Source organism: Gavia stellata, chromosome 2 (genome assembly GCF_030936135.1).
Source record: "Gavia stellata isolate bGavSte3 chromosome 2, bGavSte3.hap2, whole genome shotgun sequence".
NCBI lineage: Eukaryota > Metazoa > Chordata > Aves > Gaviiformes > Gaviidae > Gavia > Gavia stellata.
In genome coordinates, this window is record NC_082595.1 from 45,080,876 (window position 1) to 45,105,424 (window position 24,549).

The 24,549-nt window shown below is 36.3% G+C and overlaps 1 protein-coding gene across 1 annotated transcript; it reads right to left on the reverse strand.

Moving 5' to 3' along the window:
- Window positions 1-303: 303 nt before the first annotated feature.
- Window positions 304-23,335, reverse strand: SERAC1 (serine active site containing 1). Its single transcript, XM_009820536.2, has 16 exons — window positions 23,245-23,335; window positions 21,836-21,872; window positions 21,389-21,525; window positions 20,972-21,061; window positions 19,914-20,045; window positions 17,778-17,899; window positions 15,597-15,725; window positions 14,095-14,208; window positions 12,271-12,433; window positions 9,284-9,434; window positions 8,342-8,483; window positions 7,449-7,549; window positions 4,644-4,741; window positions 3,910-4,092; window positions 3,625-3,768; window positions 304-1,723 (listed from the first exon to the last, which is right to left on the reverse strand). Exons 1-16 carry the CDS (start codon window positions 23,333-23,335, stop codon window positions 1,587-1,589), a joined length of 1,971 nt encoding a protein of 656 aa, XP_009818838.2. The 3' UTR covers window positions 304-1,586.
- Between the last annotated feature and the right edge of the window lie 1,214 nt (window positions 23,336-24,549).

Sequence of the window (24,549 nt, forward strand, 5' to 3'; positions counted from 1 at the left end):
TACAGAACTGCAAAGCGCATCCCACCTCTCTGATAGCTTTCATAGCCATAATTTTAAGGCCAGTGATATTAGATCCATCTCACATAAGTGATGCTAAGAGACATCTTAAGCCCACCATCAATACAGGCCTTATTTAACAAATGGTCAGCTAGGGCAGTATAGCCTAATCATAGCCTATGTTTGTTTTCAGAGAGGGCTGGGAGTGGAAAGAAAGGAAGGAAAGAGACCACAAGTAGACTAGGCTGCTTTTAATTACATTGCAAACTATTTAGGACTTTAAAAAAGTGGCTGAATGCTGCCATTTTTTTTTTCTAAAAATACTTACTTCTCACCAGTACTGTTAAGGTATCCTTACATAAACTCAAATAAGACAACACCACTGTTTTTCTCTGTATCTACACCAATAAATACACTTGGGCTTCAAGAAACCAAAACATCTGGGATCTTCTGTATTTCCAGTGGGATCTTATGATCCCATGAATTTTTTCCTGCTTTACTTTTTCTCTACCTGAGCTCCAAACTCGAAGCATCAGCTTTTTTGTCAGGGCCTACGTTTGCCTTACTCCACTTGAGCATTTTCAATGCTTTTCTTTAAATCAGCTAAAGAAAGAGTTTTTAAATGAGTAACATGAGCCAGGGATTTAAATGTACCACGTTCTCGGTATGTCCCAAGAAAGCCTCTGTTATGTATCTTCCATGTGAACAAGCACAGAACTGCCCTGAGTCTGATCAGATACACAGTGTCCTAAAGAACGCAATCTCACAAGTTGCTAAGATTAAGAGAGAAATGTACAAGAAGGTGAACAATTCTTTTGTTTTCATTTATACAAACAGATTAAAACAACTACAGTTGTCTATGCAAGACAACCTACCAACCTATCTCTTTCTCACACAGAAAACAGATGCCGTATTTGCTGACAAATCTGGGTGGTCTATTAAATGAAAAGGTAAATTACAAAAACTCCTGTAATTGGGCCACTTGGACAGATTTCTTCAGGCTCCAGTCAGACTACTTAACATGGACAGTAAACCAAAGCTTTGAGGCAGCCACATGCTTCTTCTCCCCTTTGACACAACAAATAACCACCTCAGTTAATTGTTTCTGATCCTCTCTATAAGACTTTAGTCCCAGATGTATATTTACCTTAATGAGACCACCTACCTCCAGAGCAAGCTTTTTTTATTTTTGCTAAAAGAAGGTATCCTGGGCACTCTCCATAGTCTAGCTATGTTGCTCCAGAGGGATATCTGTAGACTAAGTGAAACTTCTCTTCCACTGAATCCCCATCCTCTCCCAGACAAATTGCTGGAGAATTTACACACATTTTGTCGACAAATCATGGTCACTCTAAGCCAACACACATTTTCTTTTTGCCAAGTTTATAGGACTTAAGTTTGTTTTGAATATATTTTAGAAATAAGTTGGAGAGGTGTCTAAGTTGGAGATGTTCTGAAAATTATTTTAGCAGCAGATACTATTGGCACAGCGTCTTTGTAGTTCTGCAGATTCCCTAAAAAAAAGTTAGGAGGAGAACTTACTGCGTTACACCAAATGGAGGAAATAAGCAGCCAAAGATGGCAAAAACTCAGTCTCCAAGTTCTTGGGTTAAAACATCCTGAATGAACTTCAATGTACGTTGGTACAGGAAAGCATCCTTCTTCTTGGGCTTACAAATATTTAGGTGGTTAACATCCACTGGAATAAGGTCTCCAATTCCTAACTCTGGGAGAAGGGGAAAAAAAAAAAAGAAGAAAAAACTACCAAAGTATGTAAGATCACCTAGATTGAAAAGCACATCTTGCATTAGCAATTTCTCTCTCAAAAGCAACTTCTCCTGTCTTCAGTTTAACTCTTTTGTCTTCGCTATTTTTTAATGTGCTAAAAGCATCAATACATACTGTTATAGTCAGATAGAGCTATATATTGCTACAAAACCCACACTGGTAAACCATTAGGTCAGAGTTCTACTATCTTTATTGGGAATACACAAATGTACGTTTCTCCATACAGACAACTTTGAAGACTCAAAACTTCATTTACCAGCAGCTGACTGACAGCAAAGTCCTGACTGAAGTTTAAGCATTGACATGAACAGGGATAGGGTTTAATCGAGGGTATCCAGATTCTGATCACCACTAATTGCCCATATTCCTTATAAAATACTTTGATGTGGGATTAAAAATGGGACTAGAATGAACCTGAAATATGCCACAAATCACTACACACATTTCCGGGGAAATAAAAAAAAATTACACTGCTTACTTGTAGAATACAAGTATTCCATTTTCAGCTTCTGATTTTGCTACAGTATTCTTTCCTGACAGCTATCACTACTAGTGAACTTTCCAGTTAGGATGCTGTGACTGCCACATTCCAGTTTATTATCTATTCACCCAACCTCCTGAGAAATCCTCCATTTTGCTTGGAACTCTGTCTCTTTAACCATGTGAAATTACACTAGAGCAGGATGAAGTTTTGCTTTCATGTGCCTAAGCATGCATGTAAGAAAGAGAGTGGGTCAGCCTGGGTTTTGAACAAAATGAGTGGCGTGCCACTGAATCATCATGTATCCTCTAAAGGCTTTGGAGAGCTCACGTGATGCATTGTGTGTCATCTCTAGAAGAGGAGAAATACGCTACAAAATTGTAAGTGCACAGTGCTTTATTTATGCACTTGGTTATCCAGCCCTCTTTTTCATTTTATTTTGTTAAATCCAAAAAAATGAATGGCCAGTTTTTGAGTCCTCACCAATAAAATTGCATCAGCAACATTTTTGCAAACAATTGCTTCTTGAGAAGACATACTGAAAAAAATACTGCTAAATATTGACTCAGGAAAACAGGGATGTATAGTCCGCCTTTTTCAGAGCAACTAACCTTGCATTTAACCTAGTGGAAAGCCTGATCTAAAACCCAACAAAGCAATGGTTTCTGTTCAAGTCCTTACAGGTACCTTCAGCAGTGCTGAAGAGTGTTTGGCTCAGGGAAAAATTGAAAATAACAGACTTAAAACAATTCTCTAAGTTGAACACCCATAAACAAAGAAAGAGAAAAGAACTGTCTGGTTTTCCCTTCTCCTACAAAAGACCAAAAGATGGAGGGAACTCCTCAGAGACAAACTCTATTGCTTGAGTACCTGAGATATGGAAGATAAAGGATTCTTAACACTGAAAAACAGCTTTGTGACTTTTTCCTTCCATTAGCAGTTTACTGATTTTCTTTCTTGTTTTTTAAATGACGAGATAGCTGCAATTTGCAGGAGCTTCTGAAACACTATTCAGCCTAGTATACAAGGATAAACAACAGTACTCGTAATTACAAAGGGAAGGACTACAACAATGTAACATTAGACCAGGGTCTACCCTGCTTTTTTCAATAAGCGTTACTTGCATTTAGAAAAATCAAAACAAACAATTGCTATTCTAAGATGTAAATGTAGCTGCCTCTGATCTCCACAGGGATACTGTAGTTTAAACTCAGCCAAAAGTTTAAACAAAAAATCCCACAACATAACAGATGTCTTTTTCTAGGTCCTTCTACCATAGCATTTATACTCCTTCCTCATTATTGATGCTTACGTGAGTATATACAAAATTAAATAACTTAAATGGCTATTTGACTTACTTGCGGATTCCAGAGGTACGACATGCAGTTTTATCATGCTCCCTACGTGTGTTGGTAAGGTTTCTGCAAAACTTAGCACTGAAAATTTCTTATCTTTGGCAAAGGACAGGAAGTCATCATTCAGCTCTTTAAGGGCAGGAGAATCTGAGAAAGAGCAACATAATTTTTGCAGTGTTATCTTGAATATAAGCTTATAGCATTTATCTGGCAAGACTGCATAAAAAAAAGCATTATGAACAGATTAGCATAGATCCCTGTGGTTAAATGGTAGCAAAGTGAGCGTACCCTTGCTGAGTTCTTTAACCTCCACAGATGGGAAGAGAAGATATCTGGCATTTATAGAATATTCAGCCAGCTGGGAACCATGGTGAGGTACACTATAAAATATGATTCCTCTGGTGTTGTTTACAATTTTATCCATTTCTGGATTCTTGGAAGCATCCACCAGCATCTTTTTGACTAGAAGACCTGGCAACAGAAACTGAATTAATGCAGGGATTTAAACCACTGTGAAAATAATGATCATGCTATATTATCCATGAAACAACTAACCATATTCTTGCCTCAGTTGATTAGTCCTTAGTTTGTCAAATATGTAAAATTAAGTTGAAAAAAACCAAACCAAACCTGAGGAGGCATTAAAGTAAAATGTCAATGAATGATGCAAAACCAATTTAAGTTTGCTTTAAGTGTTGCTAATGACATTTAATATATGCCTGATCATGGAGAAAATTTTGCCTCTGGATTCCCATTCATATGAATTTCAACTCATCGATTTTGTGATTTTTAAATCAACACAGTAAAAACAAACAGCAATAAAAATACTTTCAAAATGTACATGCTATTGCATATAATGCATTAAGAAAGTAGAAATCTATTTTTCCATTTTTTAGGTCTTTTTGCAAATTTTTTAGATAAACTATTCTAAATAATTGCATTTCAGACTGAATTTGGTTAACAGCTGATTCTGAAATATAACAACAGATGAATACTTTATATCAAACAGGCAATGTGCTTACCACCCATGCTATGCGATACCCACACCAGAGGTCTGTCTCCAACCCCAGCAGCTCTGAGCTTGTCAAGAAGCTCATTGCTCCTGTAAGCAATAGACTTCCTGCAAAGAAAAAAAACAAACACAAGCATGATAGGCTAAAAGGCAATTTTAAAACAGAATGAATTTTCAGTGCTACACAGTTATGAAAGTGAATTAGCTGCATAAAACGTTAATTACTTAATAATGATTGCTACATTGAAAAATGCCAAAAACTTTTGTAAGGTTGGCTTCACAAGGAATTGCGCTAAATTCAGTTTCTTGATCTGGCTAGAAAGTTTTATTTTAGTTTCATTCACGACTCATTTCCGTTAGCTTTAGTTCCACAAATGTCTTTATGGGTTTTTAGATAGTTTCATTTACACATTGTAACAAAATCATGTTTTCATTTTATGAAAGCATCATCAATGCATAATGAACTTTATTTCCTGAAACAAGAATATACTTAATGTCTGACAAATATGTACTTCACTAAACAGTGCTCAAAATGTGAAGCAACATACAGGAAATTAGTAACTAAATGCATGATTAACCAACACACTACAAAATCACAGATAACATCTGTTATACTTTCCAGACAATAATCTCCAAATGCTTTGTATTGGAATAGTATAAAAACACAATAATCTCCACTTTATAAATTAAGAGACTGAGCTCTGGAAAGGATAGGCTACAATGTTAAAGGTTGAAAATGAATCTGTGTTACACCCAAAACAAAATCAATGCCAATTCCCAATCTAACCTTTAAAGTGCATCATCGTTACTCCTTGCAGCACAACAAGAATCAAACATCAAAGACCCTTGGATAATGGAAACATAGGATATTGGGGCAACCACTGCTCGAAGTCTAATTCACTTCATCTGTATTGGTTCTCAGCATTCTTACTAGAAATTGCTTTTATAACACATAAGAAAAAGATACTCAAATGTGTCTTTTCAGCTGAGCAACAGGCTTCAGGATAACTGAGGGAAATAAAAATTTCACTTTCGAAACAGTGAATGAGCCTATACACTTAGAGCAGTCATAAGGTTGTGATTCTACTGCTACGTCTTTGCTCCTGCTAGTTAAAAATATGTTCACTATCTTTCATTTTTTATTAACCACATCAAATTACAAAATAATCAAATACTATGCTTGGGTGACCACAAATAGCAGGTAATGTAATTTTCCATTTTGTAATGAAAAAGACATTATCTTAAAATAAATAAAGAAATATATGTTTACTTCTTACTCCAGAGACACACAGGAAAAAAGTTCTCTTAGAATCACAGAATCATTTGGGTTGGAAAAGACCCTTAAGATCATCAAATTCAACCGTTAACCTGACACTGCCAAGTCCACCACTAAACCATGTCCCTAAGCGCCTCATCACCAGTCTTTTAATTATCTCCAGGGATGGTGACTCAACCACCTCCCTGGGAAGCCTGCTCCAATGTCTGACAACCCTTTCGGTGAAGAAGTTTTTCCTAATATCCAATCTAAACCTCCCCTGGTGCAACTTGAGGCCTCTTCCTCTTGTCCTATCGCTTGTCACTTGGGAGAAGAGACCAACACCCACCTCTCTGCAACCCCCTTTCAGGTAGTTGTAGAGAGCGATAAGGTCTCCCCTCAGCCACCTCTTCTCCACGCGGAACAACCCCAGTTCCCTCAGCCACTCCTCATAAGGAGCTTCACCAGCTTCATTGCTCTTCTTTGAATGTGAAACAAGGTCCCTCTACAAGGTCCAGTCATCTTTGGACCTTGTAGATGTAACACCTACATGTTTTTTACTGTCATTGTTCTGCCTAATTTCAAATAGGCATATTAACGGCCATGTCTTCCTTATTTTTTTCCCTGCTTACATGCTTTCTTTAATGCAGTAATTGCATTGATCCTTCCTATATCCATAGGGAGGAGGGAATGAACAAGTACCAAGTTCCCAGTCTATTATACACATGCTGAATTTTTTTCTCCCCTACACAAAACACAGTAATTTTCAGATTCTTAACCTGTGAGCAGTCATACACATGACTTCACTGAAGTACAGAAGTTGAATCTACAGTACTAGTTACATGCTTAAGTATCTGCATAAGTGTTCGAAGGACTCAGATTAGGATCTGATTTAAAGATCACTGAACTCAATTACTAAGCCTAAAATCCATTCAAGCCAAATAACCTTTACAGGCTCAAAGTAGTTTTATTTTTTACAAGGAACGTGTTTGGAGGTAGCATCTTCCTCTGACCTACCTGGTTCATGGTCAGTAAAAACACAATTCCTCTGACAAGGGCAATTACACTATCTGACCAAACTAGATACAGTTGCTGTATTTTATCTGTCAAAGACTTATATGAATCTCTTTCCAGGGATTAACACTTCTTGAATAAAATTATATGGTTCATGTTATCGTAAGCATAAAGTCATAGTACAGTGATTTTTTTGCTGTGCTTATGAAGCATTATTGGGTCATTTTCAGTTTAAGAAATATTCCCCTCAAGATATAAAATTGATGTTATATTTCCATCAACTAATAGCATAATGTGTCTCCCCTAAACGTGAAGCAGAACAGACTGTAAGAATTTAGGAAGTTGCCACAAGTTATCCATGAGGCTAAAAACCTCAGGCATACCATGACTGTACCTAATGTTTTTCCAAACTTTATTTTCAAATGCAACAGGAAAAGTTAAATTCACTGTTTCACACCAGGTGATCCCAAGGATCAGCTTTACCTGTCTCCCTCCACCCCCCGCCCGCCCCCCCCCCCGCCAACGTGCAGACACTACATTTGTTACCTGTGAGCCTCAACAGGACATTTTGCTTTCCAGTCACTCAAATGGGTGTCATATTCCACAGATATGATTCTAAGGGCAGGACAGTCTGAAGCCAGCCACGTCTAAATTAAAGAAAAGTGAAACCAAGAAGAGCTTATAATTGAAGCACTTGAACTCTTGCAAGCAATTTATCAGCAATGGAGCAAAGATAGTACTGCGGGGACAATATCAAGCAAGATTTCTGCTCTTCAGTTAATCCCCAAATACCCCCTACACCTAGACTATTATTTTTTTATTACATGCTGGTGAACTCTAGCCTGTTCCCCAGCCACAAAGTAGGTAAATGATGGAGATGGATTACTAACTCGTGCATTTCTGGCTCCCTCTCCTGGGTGAAACATGAATTACTAAGATTCCCACCAGGACTGATCAGTTTTAAGTTTTACAGAGATACTTCGGTGGTTATAGCAATGTGAGTTCCTTAAAGCGGTAACTACTTATTTACCAACAATACTTAAGTAGCAATCTGCAAAAATTGAGGTACTCAGACACCTATGTACAAAAAGGATACTTAATTTAAAGTGTAATGTATCTTTTTCTCAGCAATACCATTCCATTAAAAAAAAAAAAAAGGCACAAGGAAAGCAGCCATTGCCTCCTCTTTCACTAGCAGGAGAATGATGGTGAGAGCATTAAATTTAGCAAGGATTTTCCTTTGCAACAACAACCTGTTCAAAGTTTCAGCTTGCTAACAAAAATATATCAGGAACTTAGAAAGTGCTACTTGTATAACAGATTACAAGCCATTTGATTCAAAATAGACAACTGCTAGGCAGTATAATTTTAGATCCTCTGGACAGCTCTCATTAATGAGAAAACAGCAGCTGCATGTGAAAATGTTACTGTCTTTTCACCTTTGGCCAGCACTGACTATAGTCCTCTTCCCCTTCTGAAACCTTTTTATCCAAACGCTGGTCAATGTCTTGCTGTCGCCAGGTTTTAAATGCTGCTCCCAAAAGACCATGAACAAAAAGGATGTCTGCTCTGATGGGCTGACTGATACAGAAAAAGGAATTTTTAAGAGATGCATGGTACATATTATTTTAGCAAATTAAATTTACACAGAACTTTTAACTTAAGGGATGCCAAAATGCTATTTTTAAGACTATATGTGATTTTTTTTATCTTACAGACAACATTTCATGATATTTCAAAGAGCATACTCAGATCAAAACAAAAAACAGGGATCCACCCAGAAGAAAGAGATATAAAAAGAGGTATGGAAAACTACCTGCCTCACAAGTTGTATTTTTCTACAATGAAAGACACCATTCTCTCCAGCTACTGTTAATGCAGCTTGATAGTTCCAACTTTATCATCAAATTAGATTTTCACTGTAACCTGACTAACACCAGTGACCCAGGGAATAGCTGCTACTAAGTGACATACCACGTTGGAGATTGCTTCAGTCCCAGATACACAATCACTATTAAAAGAAGCTGAAGCTGTAAATTTACTGCATCTTAGGCCAACATGTGCTGCTGCCAACAAAATAATTACAAGGCACCATATCTCAAGACAGCCAGTGCAAAGCGATAATTAATCTCATGGTCTGAGTTTGGATTTTTCCATGCAGTACAATAATACTCCTTTCATGGCTATGGACTGCTCCCATTGCTTCTGTTTTTCTCGTATTTGAGAATTTAAATTCAGTCCTCTCAAACCACCGAAGAACAGGAGGAGCAGGTGACATGAATACAGCAGCACTCTGATGTCAACTCTTCCAAAGTTTTGTACCTGAATAGTATAACAAGTAACTCAAAGTACAGCATGTACAGTATCTCCTTCTGCTTTACCTGCTACGATATTGTGGATGCAAGACATAAACACCATCTGGATACTTTTCTTTCACTGTGTCCCTGTCTAAATTAGCCAAAGCTCTGGATGCATGAGAAGACTGAATGACATGTGGGGATTTCATTACTTCAGCAAGTACAGAAACCCAACCTACATTGAAAAAATAAGGTGGAAGGTTAACTAATTAGAAACATCATCCAAACAAAAGAATTCAGAAACGTCATCCTTCAAAGTACACTTGTGAAAATAGATGTTAAAACTTAACAACAGTAACATCAAAACAAATTATTTCAAAACACTCTCTTTACCACAGGAAAGCCAACGCTAGATAAGTGGAACCTCCAAAATGCAAAAATCCAGAGTGGTGAGGAGGCAATGTATTTTACTATTGTTCAGCTTATGATCTGAAGGAGAACGCCCTCTCAGAAGAAAAAGAAAGTGTATCAGCAGGTCAGTGCAGTTGTCAGAGAGAAAACAGATCTCAAGCCTCTTTTTGCAGGTAAGATGCAAGAAAGACAGAGAAAAGAAATGTCCCAGAGAGAAAATGAAGCTTAAAGCATAAGACATAGAAAACAACCCACAAGAATAATGGCAGGTGGAAAAATTGATGCTTGCTGTGAGAGTACAACCATTTCTAGTTTTAAAATCCAGTCTGTGAAAAACTGTTTAAGGAATTAATATGTCCTGGCTATTCTAAAAATAGTATACTATTTATACCTAAGAAACATAAGAGAATTAATGAAGGAAACCTTTGAATACATTCCTCAATAAAATTTTAAGTCATAGCTACCTCAAGAAAAAACAGACACTTTATAATACTTTACCTAAGATGCAAAATACAGTTTCTTTGACATGCATGGGGGTGTTCATAGACTACTGAGAAATGCAAAGGACTATCTTTTATACACACAGACACATATATTTCTTTAAAATCCTGATAGATCTTGTTGCTGCTGGCAAAAATGGTCTATAAATCACAATTACATTAAAGTCAAGTTCATAAATAAAACCTGGGAAGACTTTGAAGAAATATTTTCAAATGGAGGCTGATTTGAAAAAGAAGAAACAATTTACTTAATGAGCACTGTTTCTAAATCATGCACAGCATGTTGTTATTAGGATAGCCAGTATGTTGCTAATTCAAGATAGTTAATTCACTGTGGAATTCGGAAAAGAATAAATTGACATACGAGTTTTGTTTAAACGCAAGTACCTTTCAGAACTGTAAGAAAAATATATTTTTTTAAAGAATTATGTATTTAAATTACATTCCCTAGAAGAATAGATGTTGACCACTGTGCAAGTTTTCCTTAAGAAGAACACTATCTAAAAATATATTTTCAGTTCTCCAAATACAATGAAAGACTGCCAGGCTAGTCTGCTTAAAACTAGCAAAGTCACTGGTCTTGCATTTCTCTTAAATGAGCGAAGATGAAGGGTCAAAAATAGCGTTCAGAATCCTTCTGCCCCCAGATACCCCATCACAGCTACTACTCAGTGCATCATTGCTGTTCTTCCTCTTCCTGTGCCAGCAGTTTTTGCTTAGGAAAAGAGCCTTAGAGGCTCCTCCTTCTTATGCATAACCCAGGAACAAAAGAGAAGTCTTATCAACTCTTGACAAGAAGTATCCAACTGCTCATCTCTGGAGTCCAGTTCACTGTCTAAAATTCCGTTTGTACTGAGAGCTCTGCCCCAGGGAGCTGCTGACTCTTCTGTTATGATCTCTTCCTCTACACGTATGGTTTTAGCAGTTATCGTAGGAATGGTGCTGGAGCTCAGACCAAAGGCCTTTGCAGTCCAGCTGTCCTTCTCCAAAAGAGAGCAGTAATGGAAGTTGTGGAACAATAAAAGAATAAAACAATAAAAGGACAAGTGTATAGTACTGATTCTCCACTATACCCTCTCAGCTTTCTGCAATCAACTTGGCTTCTCTGTGTAGAGCTTTATGGATTTTTTCTTTCCATGAATTTGCCTAATCATTTTTTGAAGCTTTGTAAGTCTTCAACAACCAAAATGTTTTGTGGCAAGTTTTAGTTTGCTCAGGCACCGTATGGAAAAAAAACAATTTATTTGTTCTGCCTCTTGATAATTAAAGATACAAGAACCTTTGGTCTTGCATTACGAGAAACACCAGATGACCATTCCCTTTTTGCCTTCTCTAGGCCAGTGAGGATTTATAAAATCTCCATCATATTCGCCTTCAGCTGCTTTTTTTCCAAACTAAGTGTCTTAGTCTAGTTATCTGTTCTTTCTACCACAACCATTCCAAATTGACCCTTACGGTCTTTCCCTGTGCCTTTGCTACTTCTCCTTTTTGCAACAGGGAGATTAAAAATGAGGCAGACACCAGTGCGGATGTATACAACAGCATATTGATATTTTCTATTTTTCTTTTTTTTTTTTTCTTTCTTAATAAGACATTGGGAATTATTTATTTGGTACAGAACTAGAAGGAATAATTTCATTCTGATATTTAGGGTGTATTTAAAAAGGGGCATCAGAGCAACACTTAGCAGAAGTTACTAGCCTAACATGAAACAAGGGAGGGAGAGAGGGAAGGCATGTTTCACTTTATTCCAAAAGGTAAGGACTGCAAGCTGGTCTGCCCCTTTATGAGACTAAAACACGGCCAATTAAAAAAAATTAATCTACTAGGTAGATGATCTGTAACAGTAGGAAGCTCCAAAGATTTTTGCCAGTAATGTGAACTGAACATGAACCAAGTCCAAATTTTCACCCATGCATTAGACTTAGAACACCTCTGTAGCACTGACATACATTGGCTAGACAGTATACAGGAGTTCCTAATCAACACTGTCTAAACTGTCTATATTTTTTGTATAAAAAAAACCAACAACAACACCTCCCCAAATATAAAAAACAGACCACTGCCATGGTCTGTTGCATTTTACAAAAGCACTGAATCTTCTGAAAATTTTAGAATAGTAATCTGACACCAGACCGCTTGCATTTGCTTTCCTTTTACCTGCACGTACTATGGATGAATGAAGACGTTCATCCAAAGCCATATTTCCAATAATGCGAATTATGTTCCTTTGTATTTTTGCTGAATCTTTACGTAGCTGGTATATCCTCTGTAGTAGCTGAAGGCCTCCTTTAGCTTCAATTTTATCACAGTGAGAAGAAACCTAGCATTATACAGTAAATACAATGACAATAAGTAGATGTTCTTCAAAAGGTTCTTTGATATGTTGTTAATTCACAAATTAGGGAATTTTAAAGAGCTGATATCATGCAGAACCCTTACTTCATAGAAATTCTTATTAATTTAGAATTTATTATGCAATAGCTGAAGAGGAAGTAAATATTTTAATATGCTAAATGCATGATTTCTACGGATTTACAACCTGAAAGATGCTGAGTACCATCACTCTTCTCTCCACATCCAAGGGAGATGAGATTGCTCTCCACTTGGCGTGATCAAATTTCAACTAAGGTTCAGGAGTCTGAACAGGACAATCATCTGCATTTGTTTAAGCACTATCTCAACCAGAGCTACTTGTCTTCCTGTTCACCACCTAAAATGCAATCATTATGATCCCTTCTCTTTGAAATACAAAGGTATTTCTACTTTCCCAATAGTACTGCTATCATTATTGACCTTAAGGGCAACAATAGATTCTAGTCCAAGCAGATGAATATGCATTAATTAGTTGCAGTGTCAACTACTGATGTTGGCCAAATGTTTGTAACTTGAACATGTTGTCTACAATGCTGAAAAAATGTGTGGTAGTCATGGAACTGCTGATGTCCTCAAGTCTATGGCTTTCAACAAAGACAGACACACATTCGAAATGAGTATAGTCACAATTTGCTTAAACTGAAAATCTGGAATATAATAAATTCTAGACTACGTCAGAATTTCTATGTATATGGAAGATGTGAAAGGAATACTGGCAAACTGCACTTTATCCATCCCTACTACCAATAACAATTTGGTGTTCTTGATGTTATTTCTCAGTGTTCTAGGTTTCTGAGCAATTAAGTGCACGCTGAAGAATGCGGAAATAGAAATCAAGAAGAATCATTGTTACACAAAGTCTTCCATAGTCTTCATCTGTGTCTGCAAAGAACAGACTGGTCCTGGGAAGTGGCACTGTATCAGCTGCATGCTGTGCAATATTCTGCCCAAAGGCAGTGACCCTTGAAGGAGGGATGTTTGTGAATAGCCAAGGTTTGCATTTCTTTCTGTCTTCTGATTAGTGTGAATTCATGAGGCTACTTTGCTTTATGGAAACCTGGCATTAGTTAGGTTAAGAGCCATAAGAAGAGACCGCTTGTAAGCTTTCTGAACTTGGATTTCACAGAAACCCACACACACTTTGCACTGTGAATTTCACATCATGAGTATCTTGCTTACTGAGAAGCTGCAGAGTGGAAACACTGTTTCCTCATGGTATCTACCTCCAATGACTTTGAGTGCCAATGGGAGGTAGCCCTACATGGAAAAGACTTGTTCAAGCCATCTGGACTTCAGGCATTCTCTCCTGCTTTTCTGTGTCAGAGCTGCCCTTTTACTTCTTGAAAGATATATACAGCTATAGTACAGGGGAACTTATATGGGCTAATTAGAAACAATAACAGAACTTACATACACTTCCCATGAGAAAAAATGAGTTTGTTATGCTGCCTTCCAATTCACATCAGTCTCAGTCGTCTGAATATCCTTACAGAAGGGGTGAGGGGTAGGAGACAAGGAAATGGCAACTCCTTCCCAATATATGAGAGAGCATTAGAAAGGAATGTTTCTAAATATAGCTTTTCAGTTATAGTTTAAAGGACAAATTACCTTAGAATGCTGTACTAAAGCTTGCAAGCAAAAGAGTTCCACTGTCTCTGAAGGGATTTTACTCAATGTCTCACAATATGGAAGTCCATTTCCTCCAAAACACCATAAGCCTCCCTGAAATGAGAATCAGTAAAAATCATACCACATTCCAAATGGCTACATAAAATAAGCATTTCTAAACTAAAATATTAAGTGTGTAATGATCTATAGAAAGTGCTATAAAGAGTGCACAGCATGCATGCATTTTTCAAAACGTACACATTACACAACAGTACAGCATAAAAATATCTACTATTTTTAACTGAAAATATTAAATAGATTTTCAGTCCATAGTCTCCATAGTCTATTAACTTCAAAACATACAATAAAGGGGGAAAATGTAGGATTTTTATTTTGTTAATGAATGTCTTCTTTTAAGACCGTTGGCTTAAGCATAAAAAAGCAAGAATCAGACTGCATCTAGACTTCCACAGCTGCAAAAATGACAAGAGAAGGAAAAAAGGTCTTCAGCACTTAGCATAGTCTCTGAAGACCAGTCTCTCTTAATCATGCAGTAGGAAGACCAGCATAACCTCAATAAAGAACAGTTTTCTAGAACAGCATGATTATCAAAATGCCTCCATGTGTGGTGCCTTACCAAAGCTCCCTTTGTAGCAAGAGCTCTGGCTGTGAAAACAATAAAGGAGTCCTAGTGTAAAAATATCACACATAATTGTGTCATAGAAAATAAAGAGTTATTGCACTCTGAAATCTCTAAAGAAAGCCTGTCAGGCATCATTATTAAAATATGACAGTAATTTTCATTATTGTATCTTACAAAAAATAATAATCACCAATTAAAAAAGTCACAACTTTTTAATACAAAATTAGAATGTACAAGAGATAGTAGATGACACTGGCATTACAATTATTATTTTTAAGCAATATCTGCACTTTAACTGACACTCCTAAAGCCACTTAGGAAGTTGTTGGACAAAGAAAGTTGAAGAATTTCTAGTTTCCAAGTCCAAACAGACCACTAGACTATTCCAATTCTGGTTTTGGCAACAGCGACCTGTTACAGGGAGGCATTTTCACATGATACAACAGAGTTTACTATTTAAGGTGTGCTAACAACTTACAGTTTGCTAGCAAGACTTAACAGGTTTAATCACCTCAGCAGTGAAAGAACACTCAAACAACGATAAGATGAAACGTGAAAAAATCATTTTATGAGCACTGCAAGGGGAAGGAAATGTTCTGGACAAAACATTGAAATATCTGCTTTATGGCAAGGCTTGTAAGTAAAGATAATCTTTCACTAAACCAACTAGTACAGCTGGGAAAGATAAACAAGCTTTCAAGCAGACAGACTGTATGTAGAAGAGATTTTACTCATGTTGTATGGTCACAAAGTCTATATTTCTGTTCCTCATGCTCAAAAATATGGAAATAGGTTTCTGTCTTTGAGCTCTGCAGGAATAAAGAACCCAAATAGTTCTATTCTGCAAGTGGGAACTCACCCTTTGAGCAGCGAGAGTCTGGCTACTTTCACGTAAAGCAAGAGATGTGAAATACTGCACGCATGGATCAAGACCAGTCTGAGGTAAAGATACTAACAACAACCGAAGTTCATCTTCTATGGGATAATCCTGTGAGAAGTAAGTACAAATAGCTTTTAGTTCTCTTCAAAGCATGAAGCAAAACACAGAGGAAAGAAAGATCTGAAATAATGGAATCAGCCACATTAATAAGGCCATAAAATACAAACCCCGGACTTGAGTGCTCTGCAACTTCAGTTTAGTAGTTACACCTGTAAAGACTTTGGAAACTGTAATTCTAAAACCACCAACTGAGTGATGAAAAGTAAGCTTTAAACTTCATACTTTGGTGGCCTTATTCTAATAGGTCCAGAAGAACAAAAGAAAAACCAGTTCCTCTTGGCACAGGAAGCTCAGAAGTTCACCCTTAACTACACAGGACTTTCGGTGCTACTCCATTAAAATGAATGTAAAAATTACTAGTAAAAAATACAGACAACATTTCTTTTAATATTTTATCTTCAAAATATTCATATAGATGTTCGTTTAATAATCAAGGGTAGGTGACAGGAAAACAGATTCAACGAAGTAATTTTATTTGCCCACAGTTACGGAACTTGCAGTTACTCTAATCCTTGCTACAATCAGAGATGGAGACATATCTGATGTGCAGAGCAACACTTGCTGCCACAATGATTTGCTTCAACTTCCTAAGCAGCAGATTCGGAGCTCTTAGCTTCAATCACCTCGCAATCATACTGCTGTAAAAATAAAGCATATACAGAACCATATACTAGATAACCTACTACTTCAGGACTGACAGGTACAGATCCACTATCACGTAATGTTACAAAGAAAGCAAAAACTAAGAATATCACTACCAATCAAAGCTGGTTTTCAGAGTTTTGTTGGTTAAGATGTACAGGTATTCTCTGACAGGGACCTTTGCCAGCATTCATTCTATTAGCATTACAAAAGACCTCTTATATTATGCTTTGTGTGCCAATTCTGTTTACTGAAGAAGCTGATATGATGACATGATTGATCAAACCATCATATGTAAGTATAATTGACATCAAAACAAAACAAGGTCAAATCTATCCAATAAGGATTTGTTGGTACCCAAAAGCTGGCAATAAAGAGGTGGGGCTACAGCAGGCCTAGGCATAAAGAAAACAAGGCTGGTACATCTTAATGTAAGTAAAGAGGATGCGGAAGAGCCACATCTCCACCTCAGAACCTCTGGAGGCATTTGGGAATTTAAGACAGATTACTTAAGCAAATATGTAACATCTGGAACAGCTTTATCTGATTAATTCTCAGTTACTGTATCGAGGTACAATGCATTTCAGCAGCTAAAATCATACCTATTGAATTTTCTGTTGGAATACCTATTCAATTAAATCTAACAAGTACTGTGATAACTGAAGTTAAATAAAACTTAATTAATAGTAATAACACTAAAGCTCATCTCCAAACACTTTTTATAACTTGTAAATTCACACAGAAGTAGTTCAGATTTCAAAAGGAGCAGACAGCAGAATTTCTGGTGAAAGACAGTGAATATGTCCACATTATTGATTCAATGTGTTGGAGGAATTCTTCCAGGCAGCAAATCTGCATTGCATCTGCACTTGGGAGTCGCATGGTGCACTGAAAATGGTTTCCCTATTATATAATACAAGGTTAAAGCTGCATGCCAGAACACTATCTACAGCACCACACTAGCAGTGAGGATGAAAAGACCTCCAGGATTTCCAGGAGTGCCCTCTATGCATGGGATTCTGTCAGTATCAACAAGGCAATCTAGGAGACTTAATATAAAACTGCTTTGCATTTCCAATTAGGTACAGACAGGCAGTGCATGCATCAGACTGGTAAAGGGCTCAAACTTCACTGCTAGTAAATGTGTAATGTGGACATACAGTCCAAGAACAATAATTGATCAACCCCCCATCCTTACTTCTTTCCATTGTGCCATTCACTAATGTAGATATACCCCAGGGGTTTATCACTAAATTATAGTTTTGTATTACGGTCTTAATTTTACTACTCATTAGTTACTTTAGAAGAACTCCACTTCAGTATGGTTACTAAGAACAAAAGCACTAAAAACAAACAAGCAAGGAAAAGTCATCTAATACCTGCTTTTTGTTTACTTACATTCTTTATTTTTGGCAATGGTGGTGGAGGCAGGAAAAAGCGAAGGTCGATATCTTTGGATCGAGCCAAACCTATAGCAGTCCTTTGATCACAGGTTTGGGCAACTGTAACATACTGGTAATCTGTAGTACAAGAACTTCAGTGTTAAGGTTAAAACCCTAAATATTTCATTTAGTCTTAAATGTAGTTTCTGATCTACTTTGTTAATATACTAGAAAACAGAACCACCTCTCTGCAATCTACATAAATAAGCTCTGATTTTGTAATCACAAATTCCAAAAGACAAATATTGCAGTTAGACCAGCACTATACTGAACTAAAGACACCTGGGCACTAATTGTTCATTACAGACCAGTTTGATAAAGGTCCTCAGATATAAGTTGAACACAAGCAAAAGCAAATGTCAGTATTGCCACTGTGAAAGGAGTACAAGGAATACAAACCCAAGCTTAATCCCCTGGGCTTGAGTTAAAATTTGAAAGGCATATGCATATTTTTTTCTGCATACAGTATTAAAAACCAAGAGCCTCAAATCCAAGTGCTGCCAAGACATAGACACCTAATTTTAAATGATACAAAAGCTATGTTTCAATAAAATTGTTCAAGTCACAAAATCAGGTGACCTCAGAAAAGGCAGGAAGTACCAAAGTACAGTTTTAAGTAGCACTTCCTTACTGAAGATGCAAGACAAGACTTTCAGTTACTGTACTGAAGGGAAACCAGACTTAAACTACTATTCCTTTCCAAAACCTACCTACTTTATAGGTGGAGAAACTGAAAATTACATACCGAAATTAAGTGGCAAACTGAAGGAAAAGAAAATACAAAGTGGATCAACACTTGTCTATAAAAATTAGTTTCTATCCTTGTTACTGTTATACAATTCTACAACAAAACTGATAAGCCATCTAAAATATACTTTTCACAAACAGTCACAAATTGACCATCTTTTTTCTGTCATGCAGATCACTTACACCTGCAAATTGAAGTCACTGAAGCACTGCTTTGGACAAGCAGAATACTGTATTTAAGGTAACTGGTATGCTGAACAATTTGGTCCTAGCTGTGAAAAGTTAGCACATGTTTTCAGTCTTCCTTGGACTTAGTTTGGGAGTATCAGGTTAAAAAAAAGCCCATTTCCCTCATGAGGCAGTTTGCAAGAATAATCAGCATTTGCAAAATATCCAAATACTACAGCAATGAGCACTACAGAGAAAAGGAGATAACAAAAAGCAACTAGATCCCCAAGTACTGGTCATCTTGTGCACTGAGATCACCTGCTAACCGTACTCTCCTATGAACATGAAATAGGTATACTAAATTAGTACACACAGCCTAGGTTTCAAATTTTTTCAAACACAGCTTTTTGATGTAAACTGCTTGGGGTAATTAATTAGAATTTTATAGGGGCAATCTGAAACACGATAAATCCCACAGCATGGAATTGCACTGGAAGAGTGAAAGGTCCTCAACTGACTGGATTACCAAAATAATGAGAGTCAAGATTAGAGTGTCACCTAGTTTATATGGACTAGTGATGGAGTGAAGAGGACTAGTGAACAGGACACACATATACACCCCCTCCCCCTTTACTTGGGGTTTCAAGGATATTCACTGCTAGAGGAACAGGAAGGACTTATTACTACCAAATAATAACAACTAGGATGTAAAATGGCTTACAAATAACGCTTGCATATACAAGTCCTCTACCTCTAGTTTGTCATTACTACCTGTTAGCTCCTAACCAATTTTTATTAACTGAACCATGGTCTTAAACCCACTCCCCTACAGAGCCTTATAAAAATCACTCAGAACTAGTGACCTTGTTAGCAGTTCCAACAGAAAAGCTAAAGAACTAATGAACACGAACTGCTCTCCCACACCACAGCAGTGCCTGCAATTCTCTGGTGGGGAAACAGAGGCCTGCACTGCAGATACATAGCCTGTATCACAGTATTAGGAAAGAAGAATTACTTGAAATGTAAACAAAACCCCCACATTTTAGACCAAATTTCAGAGTGTATTTATGCTCCTTGCAGCTCCTAGCCTTTTTTCATGTTGGTAGCAGACTTGCAACAGCTAACTGAGACTTCGTCACATTTCTGGGGTGAATTAGGCTACATCAGCACATGTTACCATGCCAGTGACTGTTGTTTGCCAGGTCTTGTACAGCCTGCAGTCGGACCTCTTTGTCTTCTGACTGACTTCTCTTTAAGAGGAGCCATAAGGCACATTCATGATCTTCTCCATCAAATGAACTGAATTGTTCTTTTACCAGGAAACAAATAAAAGCCAAGTTATTATTAACGAGCATTTTAACAATCACATTTCTATTCACTGAGTGAAAAAAATCTGTTTCAATATTCAAATATTAGTCACTAACAGTAATTTAGAGTGTAATGTTTTAATATTGAATTCGTACAATAAACAATGACAGAATGGCATTAGTAAAATGCTGATCCTTAAGTTAATATGATGGTTTTGATTTATTTTGTGGCACCAAGTTGATATTTCATATATATGTTACACATACACACCTGGCTGGCACTTACAAACCAGAATTGCCAGCTTCCAGCAGGAGCTGGCAATGATTAGCAACTCTTAAGCCTCTGACCTTGAACAATTAATTTCATAGCACCACAGTGGAGGTACATATTGTTATAACCATTTAACAGATAGTTAAATGAGAACAGATAGTATGCCTCAGGAGCACAGTTTCTTGTATGCATTGAAATTCTTGTTTTAAATTACTCTAAAAAGCAGTGACACACTGCTACAAAAAGACTGTGCTGTTTTCAGTTAATATCGGCAATTCTGATGGAAGCATAACATACTTTTCTAAAACGAAATTTTGTGAGTGTTTCATCCCCCAAACACCTTTTGTACACAAAACTGGTAGCAAATATTAACCTGGTATCTTAAGCTTCAAATCTCTTCTGAAGCAGGAAAAAAATAAATCTCAAATCTCTTCTTAACCATCACTTTCATTTACTTTAAGAAAAGAAATGCCTTTAATACACAGAAAAGATACTAATATTCTATATTAATACAGTAAATTAGAGTAATATTACCACAGTTGCAAACACAAAAGAACATGTCAGGCTTGTAAGAAAAATTCTTTTACTTTCTAAAAGGTTTATGTTTTACTATTCAAAAATAAAAATCATAGATAAAGCCATGCTTTCAATACCTACCATTAAAAGGTCTCCGGAAAATTTTAGCTTCTGTTTCTAGGATTTTCCTCACTGCTTTATGGATTTCTTTTCTGGCTTGGTATGTGATCCCTACAAGAGTATTTTTAGATTACTGGAAGTCTGAAAGACAGTTCTACTACATTATTTGTCATATATATATGAAAAAATATATCCACACATATATACACACATATGGACATATATACATAGAATTATCTCATATATTGAGAACTGTATGTATAGAACGATCTTAAAAAAACAGCCACCAGCTTAAAATACATTCGGTGACATTGTGAAGATTATTATTTTTGTAACAGATCTCAGGAAATATATCTTTCCTTACATATGGGTGACTTCCAGAAACATTCTATTTTCTTAAAATTCTACTTTTAGAATCCAAACAATTATGCATCTTACCTTGATATTCACTTGGATTTAGAGAAGTTGTACGTATGTATACATAGGATTTAAGTTTTTCTTGATGTATAGCCTGAGTATCAATTTGCAGTAACTTCTTTAAGGACAGGACTTCATATGCAATGAATACAAAACCTCTTTAAATAAAAGAAAACTGCATATGAATATTAATTTTAAAAACTTATGATGGCAAAAATACGTTAACAATCATTTTGGTATGAATTATCCAGATTTTACCAAATATACAGTAATCTGCAGATTATTTTAATTTAGCAAAGTAGAGAAAAGACTCTAAAATACTTAAAATAACTATCAGAAAATATGCTTGAAAACTATATTCTATGATGTCTAAAGGTCGCCTAATATTGTCACATTTTTGAAAGATACGTGAATTAAAATTTTAACTGTATACATAAGTTACATATATGCTTGTCAGTTACAACTTACCCTAGTATAAGCGATCCAGTTACCTTTGCAATTTTTCCTTGAAAAAATAAAAAACTCATGTCAAACAAAGTTGTGTGCATCACCTCAATATAAACATAGTTAGCGTTTGATTACCAGACATTAAGAACTTCAGCCATTAACAGCAAGCTTTTTAAAATTTTTCTATTGCTCTGGCTTTCAGGAAATCATCACCTAAATTTACAAACAGAGAAAACATTACTTGATTAGAATTTCCTGCTCTCCGAAGCAAGATCATAAAACATGTATCCTGCCAGTGCTATTTACTTTGAGTATTGCTACCTATCAATTACATTAATTGCTCAGCTGCAGGAATCAACAGTGAACTTTCTCTGCCTGCATCACTAGCATTCATTTGGAACTCCAGATTATTTTAAGGAGTTAATTTTTTCTTACGTGGCATGGATATTTCTTCAATGTATATGAATACATACAGAAGTATGTATGTTCTTTGAAAAGTCCTGCAGAAACCCCCTAAGAAAAAACATTTTTAAAATAATTCCATTGAACCTAATTTATAAAGCAAATGGCTGAATAAACGCATGCCACTTGCAACAATTTCCCTTTTGCATCTAGGGATTCCTGTCAGATTTGAGGTATTTTATCTGAACAAAGTTGAGCTGATTATCTGGATGTAAGGATCTCAATACAGAGAAACTATTATTATTACCAGTATCAGCAAACCCAATGGAACACATCTCACCTATCACAAATAATTTCTTTTCCTCAGCATGAACTGCGAGATTTGCCCCACAACCACCAGGCTCTGCCTTAGCGACACCATAAGAATTTTGGAATGCAGACAAAAGGCAGCTACATGTTGAAGAAATAACTGACTGAGAAGGTTGAAAAGGCAAAAAAAAGGTAATGCTTCCTGTAGAGCAGAAATGGAACTATCCTATCTTTCAATGCTCAAAAATAAACTTTATAATCATAAGAATTGTCATTCTATATAGAAGGCACCAAAGAAAGCAGAGACTAAGCAAGGAAGACTGCAGAACTAATAGCAGTAAATCAGGAGGAAGAAACAATAGAAACAAATTTTATTCAAACTTTATTCACAGTTTATGGATGTAATTGTTTCATGGCTCTAGAGGTTAAAAAAAAAATCAGATACAAAACATAGTTTAAGGCAGTTTAATGAGATTGCATCTGAGGGGACCCTCATCTTGTGTTCTAATCCCAGATAATCTGCTGGTGTCATTTTACGTATCACTATGCAAAGCAAGGTCAGAAGCAGACATCCACTTTAGGCAAATATGAGATTTCTCATCAGAAAGTATTCAGGGATTTAGATCTTTTGTATCATTTAGTTGTGCATGGCGTCATAACAACACAGATTTTTTCTTTTTATTAACACCTCAGATCAATAAATATAGAACTGTACTTACTGATATCATTCCATGGTAGGTGTGTTTTTGTGGCTGGACCAGAAGTTCCTATTTGTCTATAGCAAAATATACAGTAAGTGGCCACTGACATTCTGTATATTAAAAAAAAAAAAAAAGAAAAAGTAATGATTAATTTGAGAATTACAGTAGAAAACCTGTAGCAGGTTTTTTCCTGTATTTTTACAGCCAAGTTCACAATAGCAAAGGTCATGATTTACAGCAAAGGTCACAATAAACGATAGTTATGTCATTTCATTCCATAGAAAATGCTCTAATTAAAGAAGTCTATAAACTCCTCAATTTAATAAGTTGCATTTCAATTACAAGGAAAGTTTAAAGCAGTTTTTCATACAATTATGTGTTACCATTGATTTTAGTGAGTATGTATCTCCAATTAACTTCTCTGTAAGTCTCCTTTCCTTCTTCTTACTAGCTCTCCCTTAAATACCAGATATGGTCGTAACTCCATCAAGACACTCAATATGACATGGGCTTTAATACAACTCAGTAACCAACTGCTTTTAAAGTTCATCATTTATTGTGTTAGCAAGTAAGTCTTTTATTTTGACTAACAAGGCTCCAAGAACTACTACATAATTTTGCCTTTAAAGGGGAAATCAGACTAATACTTCAAGAACATAAAAACTCTACAGTTAATACAAATAAGTATTGGTTCTAAAATGCTCTGACTCCTGGTCTTTTTAAACTCATAGGACATGCTTACAGGTAAAACAGAGGACGCATCTCATTCTAGAAAAATTCTTACACATGCAAAAGAATGAAAACCTAGCCATAGCCATGAAGAAGAGGAGAACCTTTTCTAAGGTTAAGACCTTAGCAATTCAACACTATGAAGACCCAGAATACTGACAAATTGCACTGCATTCACTGAATGCTAAAATTAAACCAAGCAATATAGAAATTTTTTTTTTTAAATAGTCATAAACAAATGCACATAATATATTTAAGAACCACCAAAGTTCTGAATGTAGAAGCAACCTAATGCAAGCATGAATCTTCCTGACAGCAATACAGTCTCCATGAAGGTAGCATCCGTCTGCTTCAGAAACATGAAAGGATTTATTCTTCTGACATATCTATAATGCAAGACACTGAATTTTTCCCATTTTACAGGTAGAAAAATGAGTTAAGACAAGCATGCTGCAACTTCCTCACACATTCTAGGTATTACCTTGCCTCTTTGAACAAGTGGGACTATTCAGGAGGGACTGTAAAGGAGACATGCTCTTTGGCCCACTGATCAAGACTGCATCTTAACCACTGCACAATGAAGTTCAAAGAAAG

Bases quoted from the DNA above. Each gene is read 5' to 3' on its own strand.
- SERAC1 (XM_009820536.2), bottom strand. From the start codon at position 23,335: ATGTCAGTGGCCACTTACTGTATATTTTGCTATAGACAAATAGGAACT. The intron at 21,062-21,388 runs GTAAGATGCATA...ATACTCTTGTAG, and splicing joins AAATCCAAGTGAATATCAAG to GGATCACATACCAAGCCAGA. The intron at 7,550-8,341 runs GTGAAAAGACAG...TCTTTAATTTAG, and splicing joins ATAGTCAGTGCTGGCCAAAG to ACGTGGCTGGCTTCAGACTG.